Genomic DNA, 14,838 nt, shown 5'->3' on the forward strand with positions numbered 1-14,838 from the left:
AGTAAACCTAGACCCCTTGCTGCCTTAGACGATACAATTTCACTGCGTTTTTTCCAATTCAAATTACAGTCAACAAATAATCAGAAATACTTTTGTTTCAAAAACTTGATTAATTATTGTATCACCTAAGTAAATACTATTCAAAGAATTTAGAACAACACCAGTCAAGCTAAAAAAACCTCATAATTAGTTTAGGGCTCAACAACCATTGCGTTTCCAACCCCTCTTTCATCAATGAAGCCTTCACCCACATTCACATCACTACATCATTTTCATATCACTTTTAATTAATGTCCCAATCTTTGAAAAATTTTACTAAACTCATTAGCAATGTGCTTCGGCTCAGTCACTCGTTTTCCTTCCACTAAAATTTCATCAATTCTGCAATTCTTACGTTCACCCTTCAATACGTCATTCATAGTTTGCCAGGTACCTTTCATATCACCAGCATTTTCTCTAAACTTTTCAGAATAATAATTTGTGGCAGAAGATCTCCTTGGAGAATTCACGAAGTTCCTCGCTCGCTCAAAGTTTTCCAAGTTTTCTTGCGTACTAAATTCCAGATACAAACAATAAAGGTTGTTTCTTTCTTCAATACTTTCTGTTATTTCAGCATTAATCCATAGTTTTCTCGGCTCTTTTTTACTTTTCTTCAAATTTTTATCGAGCAGCAAGAGTCATAAACCGGTAAAAGGGCATCTAAAACTTATCAAAAGCAACTGAAACATCTTCTTTTTCTTCTAAAAGTTCATCCCATGATATACAGCTAATGGCCACTTGAAATCTTCTCAAATTGGCCAACTTTGCCTTTCCTTCACTTCCTCTTGACTCCCAGACTTTCCTCTACTCAAAGACTTGAATGAACAAACTATAGGGAGATTATGAGATCCTGGTATAATCACAACATCGCAAATACAATTAGAAATCAAACCACCAGGCACAAAAATATTGTCAATTAAAGTTGCTGAATGATCAGTTATTCTAGTTGGAATTCCAGATGTGGGAAAATAATTAGACGAAACCATTAAATTAAAAAAATCAAGAATCACCCCACTAAGATTTAATAGGTTAAAATTAAAATCACCCGCATAAATACAATCTAAATTACTCGCTCTTATTCGTGAAATAAAACATTCAAAGCCCTCAAAGAACTCCTCTGGAACAGCACCAGGAGGCCGGTACACACGGCAAAATAGAAGCTTTCTGTTTTCAAGATGCACCTCTACCGTAACAGTTTCAATCTTACCTTCAGTCCAACAAGTCAAACCGTCCCTCTCCCTATAGCTTAGTCGATCCTTCAGAATGGAGGGACAAAATTGTCAGGGGAGGGACAAAATTGTCATTTTTTCAAAGAAAATACCAACATTTTGTATTTTCATTTTCTAAAATACCCGACTAAGCTCAGTTTTGAGTAAAGTGCTAGTTTCTTTTAGAATGCTACAAAATATATCATAAGTCTGTTTATTTGAAACAGTTTATCATATATATGTTGCGCAAATTCCGAAATAATTATTTTTGTTCGCTTAAAAAAACGAGGTTATTGCTAAGTAAAATCAAGCTTTAAACTTGTTGTTCTACACAATTTTCACTCATTTAGCTAAGGTCGCACCAAAAGACATCCGATACGATTAATTTTAGCACAATAAATGGTCAACCCTTAGTTTAATAAACTAGTTATTTACTTTATTAAATTAACACAGGCAACCTTTTCTATCGGCTACTATAACACAACTATACAATTGAAATAAATCAAACATTTTTCTATGTATCTTAACTGGAAATAACATCAAATATCAGTTTTCAGACGAGATACAATATTTGATATTGCTTTTTGTCTAGATCTTACCCTCTAATTAAGAATTTCTTCATTTTTGGAAAAAATTTCGCATGTTTTCTCAGCTGATCAAACAGTTCGTAGTAACGAAATGTAAATAAGGAGCGACCCGGCTCAATACTAACCGAAAATCTAAAAGCGGAATTTTGATACCAATAGATATAACATGAGAATTTGGGTTTTATGCTTGTTTCAAATATACAAGATTCAATAAATTTAATCTTACCCATCAAAGATTACGAGCCGGAGAAAAAATTTCCAGATTTTTGAAAAAGGGGGAAACACCCTCTAAAAGTCACAGAATCTTAATGAAATTCACACCATCAGATTCACCATTTTGAGGAAGTTTAAAGCGCCTATCTGAAAAAATGTAAACTTTTCTGCCAGAAGAAAGGTCACGGATGCGTGTTCATTTGTTGTTTTTTTTTCCAGGGGTGGACCAAATGGTCCTAGAATATCACGAAAGGGCTTATTCGAACGGAAGTTATAATGTGCCCTTTTTAAGGGACCAAAAATTGGAGGGAAACCAGGCTTCCTCCCCAGCCCTTTTTTCTCAAAATCGTCCGATCAAAACTTTTGGATAGCCATTTTTGTTCAATATACTTGAAAGGCCGAATAACTATGCCTCTGCGGATATCATGACCTTCCAGGGGCCCCTTGGGATATGTCTTTAAGTTACGAAATTTGCCTATTGTTTAGGTATAGTATTTGCTATTGAATACAAATAAATAAAATATAAAATGCATACATTTTTCAGGGGGGGGGGGGGGTTCTCCTGGGGGGGGGAATTTTCCTCCGGGATAATTTTCCATGGACAGGGAAGTTTCCAGGGGGCGAATTTTTCAGGTAAAATTTTATACTGGGGGAATTTGTCAGAATTACTATATGAAATTCTTCTTATGTCTTGCTTTCACTTTTCCGTCTCAATTTTACGCTTGGAGATGTTAAGAGTAATTGTCCGGGTAAGTTTTCACCAGGATTGAATTTTCTAGAGAATAAGTCCTTAGGGAGGAGGAATTTTTCCCTGGAGTCGTAGTCAGATTTCCTTGCATTATTTAAAAAAACGATCAGAAATTAAATAGAAAACAAGTTTTTTTCAACTGAAGTAAGGAGCAATATTAAAACTTCAAACGGACAGAAATAATTACGTATATGAGGGGGTTATTCCTCCACAATACCTCGCTCTTTACACTAAAATCTGAAATATGTCCCAAACTTTTAAGAAGGACTCCTGAACTAGAACAATAACTAGAAGAAGTTCGTTTAACTAGAACAATAAGAAGCTTTTTTTTAAGTGCTAAAAACCTTTAGCGCAAAGAGATGGGTGTTGTGGAAGAGTAACCCCGTCATATAAATAGTAATTTCTGTTCATTTTAAGTTCCAATGTTGCTCCTTACTTTCAATTGAAAAAATAGTTTGTTTTTTTCAAATTTAATTACTTGTTAAGAGTGAAACTGATCTACGATAAATACCAAATTTTAACAACATGTGCAAAGATAGACTATGTTTTCTATTAATTCTTTTAGCTTTTGATGGTAAATTTCGCTTGCTAATTTTCTGTAGGACAAGGCTATTTTTAACAGTAGTCAGACTGAGGTCACCCCGAAAGTACCAAGGTCATCAAATGAAAACATGTTTTGTCTCTTGGCACCATCTTAAGTCTATTCATAGCAGGAAACCGAAATTTCAACGATTCTTCTTTTAGTAGTTATTAAATTATGGCAACTTTTCGTCTTGAGCAAAGTTTTACCATGTTCGCACAATGAAACGGTAAAAATTAAGAGAAAACTAATTCGGTAATTTGAAAATGCTTTTCTTGTCTGCATATTGTAAGCTAGTCTAGCGCTCAATGGGTTGGTTCACCCATACAATCAGGTGGTCTTTCAATAGACAATAACATTTGAATACATCACATCTGATCCGGCTTTTTCTCTTGGGGTCCGAAAGAATAAATTTAATTTATTATGTGTGCTTCACATGATGAAAATTTAGTTACAAAAGGCATATTTTCGGAATCAGAAGCAAAGATAAAAATTCTATTAATATGTGAAATATAGTGGAAATATTAAAGGGATGAATATAACAAAACAGGGTAATTGATGTTTTTAAAAAGATGCTCTTGTAGGTAATTCAATTAACTAATAACTTGAAGTATTAAATAATAACTACTCTTAATTATAAAAATATTAATGCACTGCTTAGATTGTTAACTAATCAATGAAATACACATTTTCAATTTCTATTTAATAGCAAGATGTTAAGGCTATATTCTAGCATAATTTTAATGGTCTTATTACAAATTATTGGCAGTGTTTTACTTTTGTACAGCAATCAGGAGACTTACGCTTTCTAGAGGTACATGACTATTTTCTCCTGATTTTTCGCACGCGTTCCTTGTTGCAAATTTGGTACCCGCCAAGTGTTAAAACGGCATTGCATGGAAATCTTTTTCACCAAAAATTCAGTTCCGGGTTTAAAAAAAAAAAAAATTAAGGCACATGTGGTTGTGTAAGTTTCCACATAGGCAACTAAAAAAATAATCTTTCATTATTACCGTCCTTGGTACTTAATGATTTTCATTCAATGAATTTAATTAACAGAACTGCGTCTTTTCCTTGTCTCATTAACTTATCTTAGCAAATAATCTATGAAATTTTGTCCTATAGAACCAATTTTTTCTTTTGACCTCTTAGCCCCAAGCAAATCCTCTTTATATACCTCCTTTATGAATCAGGCCTGAATGGTACAATACGGTCATAAAATAACCTGGAAAAATAAAGGTGAATGAACAAAATATAATACAAAGATAATGAAAGGAGTCTGAGAAAAAACAACAGTCAATCAGCATAATATCAAAAATAAAGATAGACACATCTAATCACATTACCCCTTAGAGTTTTCTACCTTTCAAAATTCAGAATATTCACTAGTATAGAGGAACGAGGTTTCCGTCCAATTTTCAAAAACTTTCAAAATCTGAGCAGAACAATTCTACCTTTCAATATTAGTAAAACCGGTCACCTATCAAATGTTTTTCCACAAAGTGAAAGAAGTCAAGAAAAGTAGCTTTCAAGACAACAAAAGACAAGAAAAGTAGCTCACAAACTCTACAACTCATTGTGGGGAAGGGTAAGAAGTCTCAAAATGTGCATTTATCATTAAAGATGTAGGAGAGAATTTCCCTAAAAATAAGATTTGTCACAGAATACTCCTTTGGAAAATTTTTGAAAGGACCCTGGACATTCACTTATGGTATTTAGGATAACATGACATTACCACCATCCCACCCCTAAAAGGTAGTTGCAGCAGTTTTTACCAATGTTTTCCGTTACGTTTATGCTTATTCTCACGCCAGAACAGAATAATTAAATGAACAGAACAGAACAGAACAGAACACGCCAGAACAGAACAGATTAAACGATTACTTACGGCAGAGTTGATGATTCCACTTCCATGTGTCCGGATCGAATTAGCAATATGTCGAATACCTATTGTCGTTAAGAATCTGCTCTCACTTTGTCGCTCTATGAAACATTGACTGAACAAATCATAGACATAGTGGGTGGCGAATATGTTTATATTCCGAATGATCTCGAGCACATCTAACCCCTGAAAAAAAAACTTCGGTTTTTTCACATAAAACTTTTACCCTAAGCTCTTTAGCAACTTGCGATTCGTATTCCATTTTTGTTCCAACTAGTGTTTTCAGCAAAAGTTTTAGAGCAAACAAATTTCAATTTTTGGTCTTGAGTGTCAGAACATAGTTAAAATGTCTTATTTTTCATAAAGTGAACTATGATATTTCACAATTCAATTCAATTTATTAATATAATACGCATAACAAATAAAATACACTGGGTCACCACGGAGAGACAGAGCTCGTGATTGTGGTGACCCCATCAACATTTATAACATAAACAATATTAATTGGAGATCCAATACCCAAGTCCCCGGCCCACCACACAAAGCAGAAAGACAAAATAAAAATAACAAAACAATCAAACAAACGTGCACAGAGAATGACATCATGAGCAATCAGAAACGATGAATTAAAAAAATAAAAAGAAAAAAATAAATAAAAAAAAAATAAATAAAAAAAATAAATAAATAAATAAAAGAAAAAAAATAAACAAAAATAGAAAAATCCATAGAGAAAAAAAAGATTAAAAAAGATTAATGGTGAAAAGTTTCTAGGAAAAAATTTAAATTTACAGCAGTGATCAGTCCTTTTACTTGATTTTCTGTTAATCATTGCTGCTATCCAGCTGACAGAATTACTTTTATCATCAAAAATTGCAAAAATTTTGAAAAATATATTTAAACTGAACTGCTGAATACAACATTCAAAAACGCTACATCAGCACGCTACAGAAACACTAAGCTTAACTTACTTAAATAGAATTAAAAATTGCAATGTCATGTGACTTTCCTGTTCACAGAAACTAAGGGTAACAAAACTTCATGGTGATTTGGATAATTTCGAATAGTGATAAATAGGATTTTAAGATGATGTACTGTATTTCATCCACTTTCAGGATCAGAGAGTTTTTTTTTAATGTTATTGGTTTTTACACCATGCGCACAACCTCTCATAGTTCTTTGGGGAGAACTTTCAGCCTTATAAAAGTTGTCCCAGCTAAATATCAGGGTTGCAGTGGTAGTTAGCAGCCTCGTAAGAGACGACCAGGTCCGATAGTAAAAACACAATAACCCCTAATTCTTTAAATAGTGTCAGATCGGAACAAAAAGTACATTATTAAAAACCGCCTTTTCCGAAACCCCTATTAAGGAAACTTACAGTCCCTTGGCTTGAACAACAAGGACAATCCATTTGGCTTGAAAAACAAAAAAATGGGCTACAATCATGATATTCTGGATCGAGGGCATCTTTTTGCTGTTGTTTTTTCTCCGCAGCTAGCGGGGCACTGAAACATCATAGAGAGCTATTGGCTCATTTTAAAGAAAATCGGTGTATCTAGCGCCTTTCGTAATTAGCAACAATTTTACATAAAGGATCGGCATACTACTACTACTACTAATAACTCACTGCAGCACCAAGCCGCCTGAGGCCAACACAGCTACGTACGCTCCTCCTCCAACCTAAGCTATTTAAAGCCTCCCTCTTTACACCCTCCCAGGAAGTTCCCATTTCCTTTAAATCTTTATTTATGACATCCTCCCAACCCAGACAAGGACGACCTGCCTTCCGTATAGCCCAAGACGGTTGGCCAAAAAGGACAATCTTCGGTAATCTGTCATCCTTCATCCGTAGAACGTGGCCTAGCCATCTCAACCTTTCTTTCATTATAGTCCTAGAAAGCGGGATTGAACCACATTTTTCGTACAGCCTACTGTTTGAAATACGGTCAGTCAGCCGGGTACCCAGAACAATCCGTAGGCAATTTCTCTGGAAAACATCTAGTAAATTTTCATCTGCTTTTCGGAGCGCCCATGCTTCAGAACCATATTTGACCACTGTCATCACTGTAGCTTCCAATATTCTAATCTTGGTTTGCAGACTTATCTTTCTATTCTTCCAAACTTTTTTTAACTGTGAAAGAACACCCTGAGCCTTAGCTATTCTACTTTTAACATCTTCACTGCTCCCACCATCTTTACTAATAATACTACCAAGGTAACTGAAGCTCCCAACCTGATCAATCTTTTCGTTACCTAATGTTACCTGTTCATCTTCAGCATCTTTTGAAAAGTTACTTTTCTGGAGTATTGTGTCATATTTGACTTACTTAGCTGCCTAATTCACTTAAATTCGTCTCTTACTATTACAACTAAGAAAAAGCCAAAGGCATTTTCCCGTTTTTAATCATCTTTGAAAATATGTGTTCTAAAGCCTTCGTAAGTGATTACATAAAGGATCAAGATAGTTCATTCTAAAAGGTTACACAAACGATTGATATAGTTATATTAAAGGAAGAACAATAGCCAATTGTAACTGAAATTTCAAAATAAATGCCTAGATACATGATGGTGCAACAAACACTTACCTTCTGACAAGAAAACATCAGGGTTGCAGCGGTATCGGCAGAGTTAAATAAAGGATCGGTATAGCTCATTATAAACGGGGATTTGGTAAGGTTCATCTGTTTCATTGTTGTATAGATTATAGAAGAGAACGAACTCTAGCCCATAGTAACTGAAGTATTAAAATAAATCATTGCATGCATGATGATGTAACACACAGTTATCTTTTGAATAGAATAAGTAAGTAATTGGATTAACAACGATTCTCGACTACAAGAGTCCCTGCGTCGGCCCTGCAGTGTGTAGCTAAAGTAAGGTTCAATATCTGGGTCCCGTATTATCGAGCTACGGTCAAACCCACTATGCCACTACAGGGCTCTTTCGGCAAAATAGTATGACACAAATATCTTTTGAAAAGTTGCTTTCCTGGGGCATGGTGCCATACTTTATTGACCTTGCTGTCTGATTCCCTGTGGTTTGGCTTTTACTATTCCAAAAAAGAAAGAGCCATAGGCTTTTCTATGTCTAATTATAGTAAAGAACGAACTCCATAGCCCAAAGCCCATAGTAACTGAACTATTAAATCAAAATGCAATTTTGGACAAAGATAGTTATGTAAAATGTAATAATGTTTGTAGGATTATCTCCCTTTTGAGTTTAAACTAGAAAAAATCCTAAAAATTTCAAAATAAATCAATTTTATTTCAGCTCTCAGTTTTATAGTAAAGAGGAAATACGAAGGACCGGTAGAGTTCATTCTAAATAGGGATTATATAAAAGAATGGAAAAACTTGCGACAATTTAGCATTGAAGAAAGATTTGTTTTGCAAAGCGGTGTTAGACACAATACTAAAGGGAAGGAAAGACAATAAGGCCTCAGTTACTGATAGTGTGGTAAATCAGTTTCCGAAATATGGTGGGTGCAAAAAATTATTCAAGATTTTTGAAAAAGGGGAAGGAAGCTTACGATTTTAGGAAAACTCTAATTAAACCCTTTTATAAGAAACATAATAAGAGTGAGTGTAGTAATAGAGGCATCAGCTTGGTTTCTGTAGGAAGAAAATTACTTAGTATGAGTATACTTTTTAGACTTAGAGATTCTGTAGATAAGTTTTTTAGAGAAGAACAGTGTGGTCTTAGAAAGGGATGAGAATATTTCAACCAAATCTTCACTTTTAGATTAATAATCGATTGGGGGCTGAATCCTCAAACTCCTTTAGTCCTTGGTCTTATAGATTAATTAAATAAAGAAAAAAAGTTTTTTTAACTGAAAGTAAGGAGCGACATTAAAACTTAAAACGAACAGAAATTACTTCGTATATGAAAGAGGCTGCTTCCTCATCAACGCCCCGCTCTTTACGCTAAAGTTTGACTCTGTCTCTCAATTCTTCTTTTTAAAACAGTGAAAACCTTTAGCGTAAAGAGCGGGGCGTTGATGAGGAAGCAGCCTCTTTCATATACGAAGTAATTTCTGTTCGTTTTAAGTTTTAATGTCGCTCCTTACTTTCAGTTAAAAAAACTTGTTTTTTTTTTATTTAATTTCTGAACGTTTTTGAATCAATGCATGTTTTTATTTTGGCTCTCCGCAGAGGAATAATTAAAACGAAATTTGAATTTTTTTTATTTTTTTTTGGCTAAATGGCTTTCTCATAATTTTGATCGAATGATTCTGAGAAAAAAAAGAGCGGGGGAGGAAGCCTAGTTGCCCTCCGATTTTTTGGTTAATTAAAAAGGCAACTAGAACTTTTAATTTTTTACGAATATTTTTATTAGTAAAAGATTTACGTAACTTATAAATTAGCTTACGTAAAGAACTTTTGTATTCTCATATTTTTATTACATATATGAGGGGGTTCGCCCCCTTGTCAGATCCTCGCTCTTTACACTAAAGCTTAAATTTTGTCCAAATTCATTAAGAATGACCCCAGAATCAAAAAAGCCGTAGAATAAATAGTTGAAATTACTAAAAATACTTTAGCGTAAAGAGCGGGGTATTAAGAGGAGGTGAGCCCCTCAAATGGGTAATAATTTCTGTTTGTTTTAAGTTTTAATGCTTTTCCTTACTTCCAGCTGAAAGAACTTTTTCATATTTATTTTTTCATTGTTTTTTTTTTAAATAATGCTAGTAAATCCTGCGCTCCCTTCATGGAGATTTTCTTCTCCCATGACAAATTATCGATGGAATGTACCCCTAGCATATCCCCCTCTTCTTAACCCCTCCCCAAACCAAAAAATCCTCCTGAGAACGCCTGTACACTTCCCAATAACCATTACTGTATGTAAGCATTGGTCAAAGTTTGTAACTTGTTGCCCCTCCCATGGAGACTGTGGGGGAGTAAGTCGTCCCCAAAGACATAGTTATAAGGTTTTTCGACTACGCTGAATAAAATTGCTATCTCAGAATTTTGATCCGTTGACTTTGGTAAAATAATTAGCGTGGGAGGGGGCCTAGGTGCCCTCCAATTTTTTTGGTCACTTAAAAAGGGCACTAGAACTTTTCATTTCCGTTAGAATGAGCCCTCTTGCAACATTATAGGACAACTGGGTCGATACGATCACCCCTGGGGAAAAAAACAAATAAACAAATAAACACGCATCCGTGATCTGCCTTCTGGCAAAAAATACAAAATTCCACATTTTTGTAGATAGGAGCTTGAAACTTCTTCAGTAGGGTTCTCTGATACGCTGAATCTGATGGTGTGATTTTCGTTAAGATTCTATGACTCCTAGGGGGCGTTTCCCCCTATTTTCTAAAATAACACAAATTTTCTCAGGCTCGTAACTTTTGATGGGTAAAACTAAACTTGATGAAACTTATATATTTAAAATCAGCATTAAAATGCGATTCTTTTGATGTAGGTATTTGTATCAAAATTCCATTTTTTAGAGTTTTGGTTACTATTGAGCCGGGTCGCTCCTTACAACAGTTCGTTACCACGAACTGTTTGATAAGAATTGAAGTTTGAGTCATCAGATACTAGAGCTTTAGAGAAAGTTCGTATCCTTGTATGGTATACCAGATAAGTAGATTAAAATACGAAATAGGTATGACAGGATAGAAGGTCTAACCCTTGTTTGGTATACCAGATAAACACCATAAAGCGACTAGTGCAGTGTACGAAATTGATATTGCAACGGATAAGGTTAGTAGGTTAGCAGCTGATTAGGTATCGAATCAGGAGTTACGCAGGGTTGTGTTCTATCACCATTTACATGGACAATTTTAGTGGAATTTGTCCAAAGGATAATGGCAAAGCCTACTGGAGAGCATGGAATCAAAAGGGAAGATAAAACTGTAACACACCTACAGTTTGCAGATGATTTAAGTGTCCTGGATAAAAATGTTAGCAAAATGAATGAGCTTTTGGAGGTTTTGGGAGTTCAGGATGCAAGAGTAGGTTTGAAAATTAATGTCATGAAGACTATGTCGCTTGATAAGGTGAGTGGTGTAAAAGGAAAAGATGGATCAAGTGGATAGCTTCACTTGCAAGGGCAGTGTTATTATTAAAGATGGTAGGTGCAATAAAGATGTAGGAATTAGAATGGCCAAGGTCCTGGATGTTTTCTTATGGTTGACAAAAGTTTGGAAGAATAGAAATATATGTCTAGAAACCAAGGCTAATATATTGAAAGCTGCGTTAATGACAGTGCTCAAGTATGATTCTGAAACGTGGGCGCGCTTCAGAAGACACGGGAATATTTATCACATATTTATGAGAGGAATAGTCAACGGTTAGTTTTGGGTGTTCGTTTGGCCAAACGAAAAGCAGGTTGCCCCTAAAAAGGTCATTAGGAATGATTTAAAGTAAATTGGAACTCCTTGAGAGGGGGTAAAAGTGAAACTGCCCAAATATTAGGGAGGAAAAGGAACGTGCACAGCAGTGTTGGCCCAAGGCGGCTTGATGCTGCAGTGAATTGTTAGTGGTAGTAGTAGTACTTTGTGATTTTTTCAAAAGAATAATAACCTTTCTCCGTGTGTGCAGGTATGCCCCATACAATATATTAATATTATCTACGTATTTTTGGAAGATCTTGCTAAAACCTACATGAAATTGTTGACCCGACTTGTTCCCTCTAAATTAAATCGCTTCTGCCAACCCTGGTTAAGAATACCTCTAATTGTCCATCCTTGGTTTTTCTTTCACCAAAAAATAAAAAATTCTATTTGATTTCCAAAAAAAAAAAAAAAAAAAGCATTTAGCCCCGACTTTTCAAAATCAAAACTGAAAGCACTGTAAAGATGGCCATGCTACAAGGAACTTTCTTTTTCAGATTTCACGTTTTGAGCTTGAACTCAACACATGAGTCCTGTGGTGGCGCAGTGGATTTGACCTTAGCTTGGTAATACAGGACCCAGAGATCGAATCACGCTGCAGGAATGCACTGCAGGGCCGACGCAGGGACCTTAGTAGTCAAGAAGCGTCGTTAATTCTTAAATTAAATTAATTAACTCAACACACAGGCGGAAAGACAGAGAGAAAAATTTAAGTTTACAATTATCCATAAACTTTTTTTATTCGAGTATGAATAAACATAAGAATTTTCTTAAAAAAACCAAGAATAGTATATCATTAAAACTTCTGGCCTAACACAATAGGACCTAAGACAAAACTCCAATATGCACAAATTCAAGCATTTCTCAAGAAGATTTTTAACGTTTTGTATCAAGACTATTTTAAAAATGAGAAATTAATTAATTGCAACACGGTCAAATTCTTTAAAGTTAAATATGGATCTTAAGTAACAAAATTAGAATAGCCTTATTAAAGATTTATTAAATGTACTAACCTGCTCAAGGCGTTCAAGAGGAAGACGATCATCAAGTGTGTAAAGGTTGAATCTGCGTCTAGCAAGTGCTCTCATTTCCATGTAAGTTTTCCAATCATGAGATGCTACTGATGTTAAATTGTAGAATGTTCTGTCCAAGTAATTGGTCACATACTCTAAAAGATATTAGCGGAGTTTCAATCTGAACATAATATAATGATTTAGAGCGGAGAAAAGGAGTACAGTCCGTTCATAAACACTGATATATTCTTTTCCTTTTCTTTTTCCGGCTGTACTAACTGTCTTTTTTAAACCCATCGGAGAGGAAGAGAGAGAATGAGAGCGATACAGAGAGAGGGAGAGAGAAAGAGAGAGAGGGAAGAGAGAGAGAGAGAGAGAGAGAGAGAGAGAGAGAGAGAGAGAGAGAGAGAGAGAGAGAGAGAGAGAGAGAGAGAGTGAAGCTACTTTCAGTTCAGCCATGGTATAACATGATCATGGTAAACTATTTTTCAGTTGCTAATACTTTCAAGCTGTTTTATTAGGTTACTTCTTAGCAAGCCTGGTACGCTGACTAGTTCAGCAGAATTTATATACAAGGTACAATTAATAGTCTATAACTCTCCATCAATAGCCTACTCCAAGTAAAGATCTTACAAGCATTCTTTCGAGGAAGAAAAAAACTGCTCATTTCGGAGTAAATTTACTCCAAGAAAACCTTAAAGTGATGAACTTTTTTATTTTTATTGATGCGTATTAAAAAAGAAGTAGAGTATTAAGTTAGTGGTAGCGGGGTACATGATACGGTAGCTATGTTTTTAAACCCCTTCTGAGGTTAATCAAAATTATTACTTTCTTTCTTTTTGTGAATTTGTTTGATTATACCTCCTCCACATCATGATGTGGCATTTGGATGCGATGTGTTTATGTTAAGTTTTCTGTTAGTAATTGATATTAAAATTAAATTAAATGAAAACCTAATCTGTCAAATTACTAAGCTAAGTTACAAATGAAATTTAGCTTATATTATCCATTTATCCATTATAGCAGACGCTATTTTTTTCTCTGCAATACTGTCAAAAATAAGTCATTTCGACTTTATTGAAAAGTCATTTGCTATAATCATTTATTCAACAAACCCTAAATATTCGCGACCGACCATTAGGTAATATGCTGTCCAGACAAAACACCTCCAAAAAATCAAGCACGTTAGCTGGCTCGACAGGGTAGGGGACATGTATATCCTCCGCTCTTTTAATTACCACCCCTGTCCAAACAGATTGAGCCTACCTACTGAAACACCTGCCAGACTTATATTCGACTTCGATCCAACTGTAATCGGCTGGAAACACCCCAAAGTTAGACCACGTACATAATGGGCAGATATCATCCGCGATCCATTCACTGCGTGGAGCATTGACCCCAACGAATCTCCCACACTCACCAAAAACAGGCCACTCTGGAGACGACTAATAGCACTGAGGTCTGGTTCCCTCTGCGCTGAAGTCGCTGCCGAGCAAGAGCTTTAAGTAAGTTAAGTAAGACCATTAGGTAAAAGGAAATATCAATTTAAAAGTATTTCTGAAAAACTAGAAGCTATAATAGGTCTCTTTTATGCAAAGTAAGGTCATGAATACTGCAGGTGTTAGTCACCAAATTCTGTTAGTTTTAATTGTAGACGTAAGATCTGCTTTCCATAATGTGGTCTATTCAAACGTCCCTTATTTGCTTTTGAATCCCGGGGTATTTGCCATTGGTATAGTTGTTGGGTTTTGATGTCATTTCTCTTTTGAAACCATGGGTTTTCTGATTCAATACCAGTTCAACAGGACGTTAAGTTCAGACGTTCAGTCCTTCAGTTCTCTCTAATTGAAGGCATTGCAACCACTAATCAAAAAAAACTTGTTGGTAAGCTGACATTGAATTTAGTTTTAATTAGAAAAATGTTTAAGTTTATTGATTGAATCCATCGGCTTGCCTGACACTCATTGCGGATAGACCCAATTTGGCATTGGAAGCTTGTTTCCCTGTCATTCCACCCAAATCCGCGGTCCTGTGTCAATTCCAAATTCTTGGACAATCTGCCTAAGACCATAAGTAGGCGTATCTTGTTTACCCTCTCATTCTAAGCAATCCAATGGTCCTTTGTCAATCTTAAATTCTTGGTCCACCTGCCTGAGACTCTAGGCAGGCGTGCCTTTCTAAAAGCTAACAAACAAATATTGGTCAAATAAGAGAGCCATACTTACTCCCGCCCA

The 14,838-nt window shown here is 35.3% G+C and overlaps 1 protein-coding gene across 5 annotated transcripts in view; it reads right to left on the minus strand.

Annotated features, from left to right (window-relative positions):
* LOC136037977 (WASH complex subunit 4-like) overlaps positions 1 to 14,838 on the minus strand; it is a 117,835-nt gene that overhangs the window by 38,565 nt on the left and 64,432 nt on the right. For all 5 annotated transcript variants that reach the window (XM_065720871.1, XM_065720874.1, XM_065720872.1 and 2 more), the window contains 2 exons: positions 12,605 to 12,759; positions 5,264 to 5,443 (listed from right to left, as the gene is read on the minus strand). In XM_065720871.1, coding sequence (XP_065576943.1) covers positions 5,264 to 5,443; positions 12,605 to 12,759 — 335 coding nt within the window. The remainder of the gene's footprint in view (positions 1 to 5,263; positions 5,444 to 12,604; positions 12,760 to 14,838) is intronic.

Source organism: Artemia franciscana, chromosome 17 (genome assembly GCF_032884065.1).
Source record: "Artemia franciscana chromosome 17, ASM3288406v1, whole genome shotgun sequence".
NCBI classification, from domain to species: Eukaryota; Metazoa; Arthropoda; class Branchiopoda; order Anostraca; family Artemiidae; genus Artemia; species Artemia franciscana.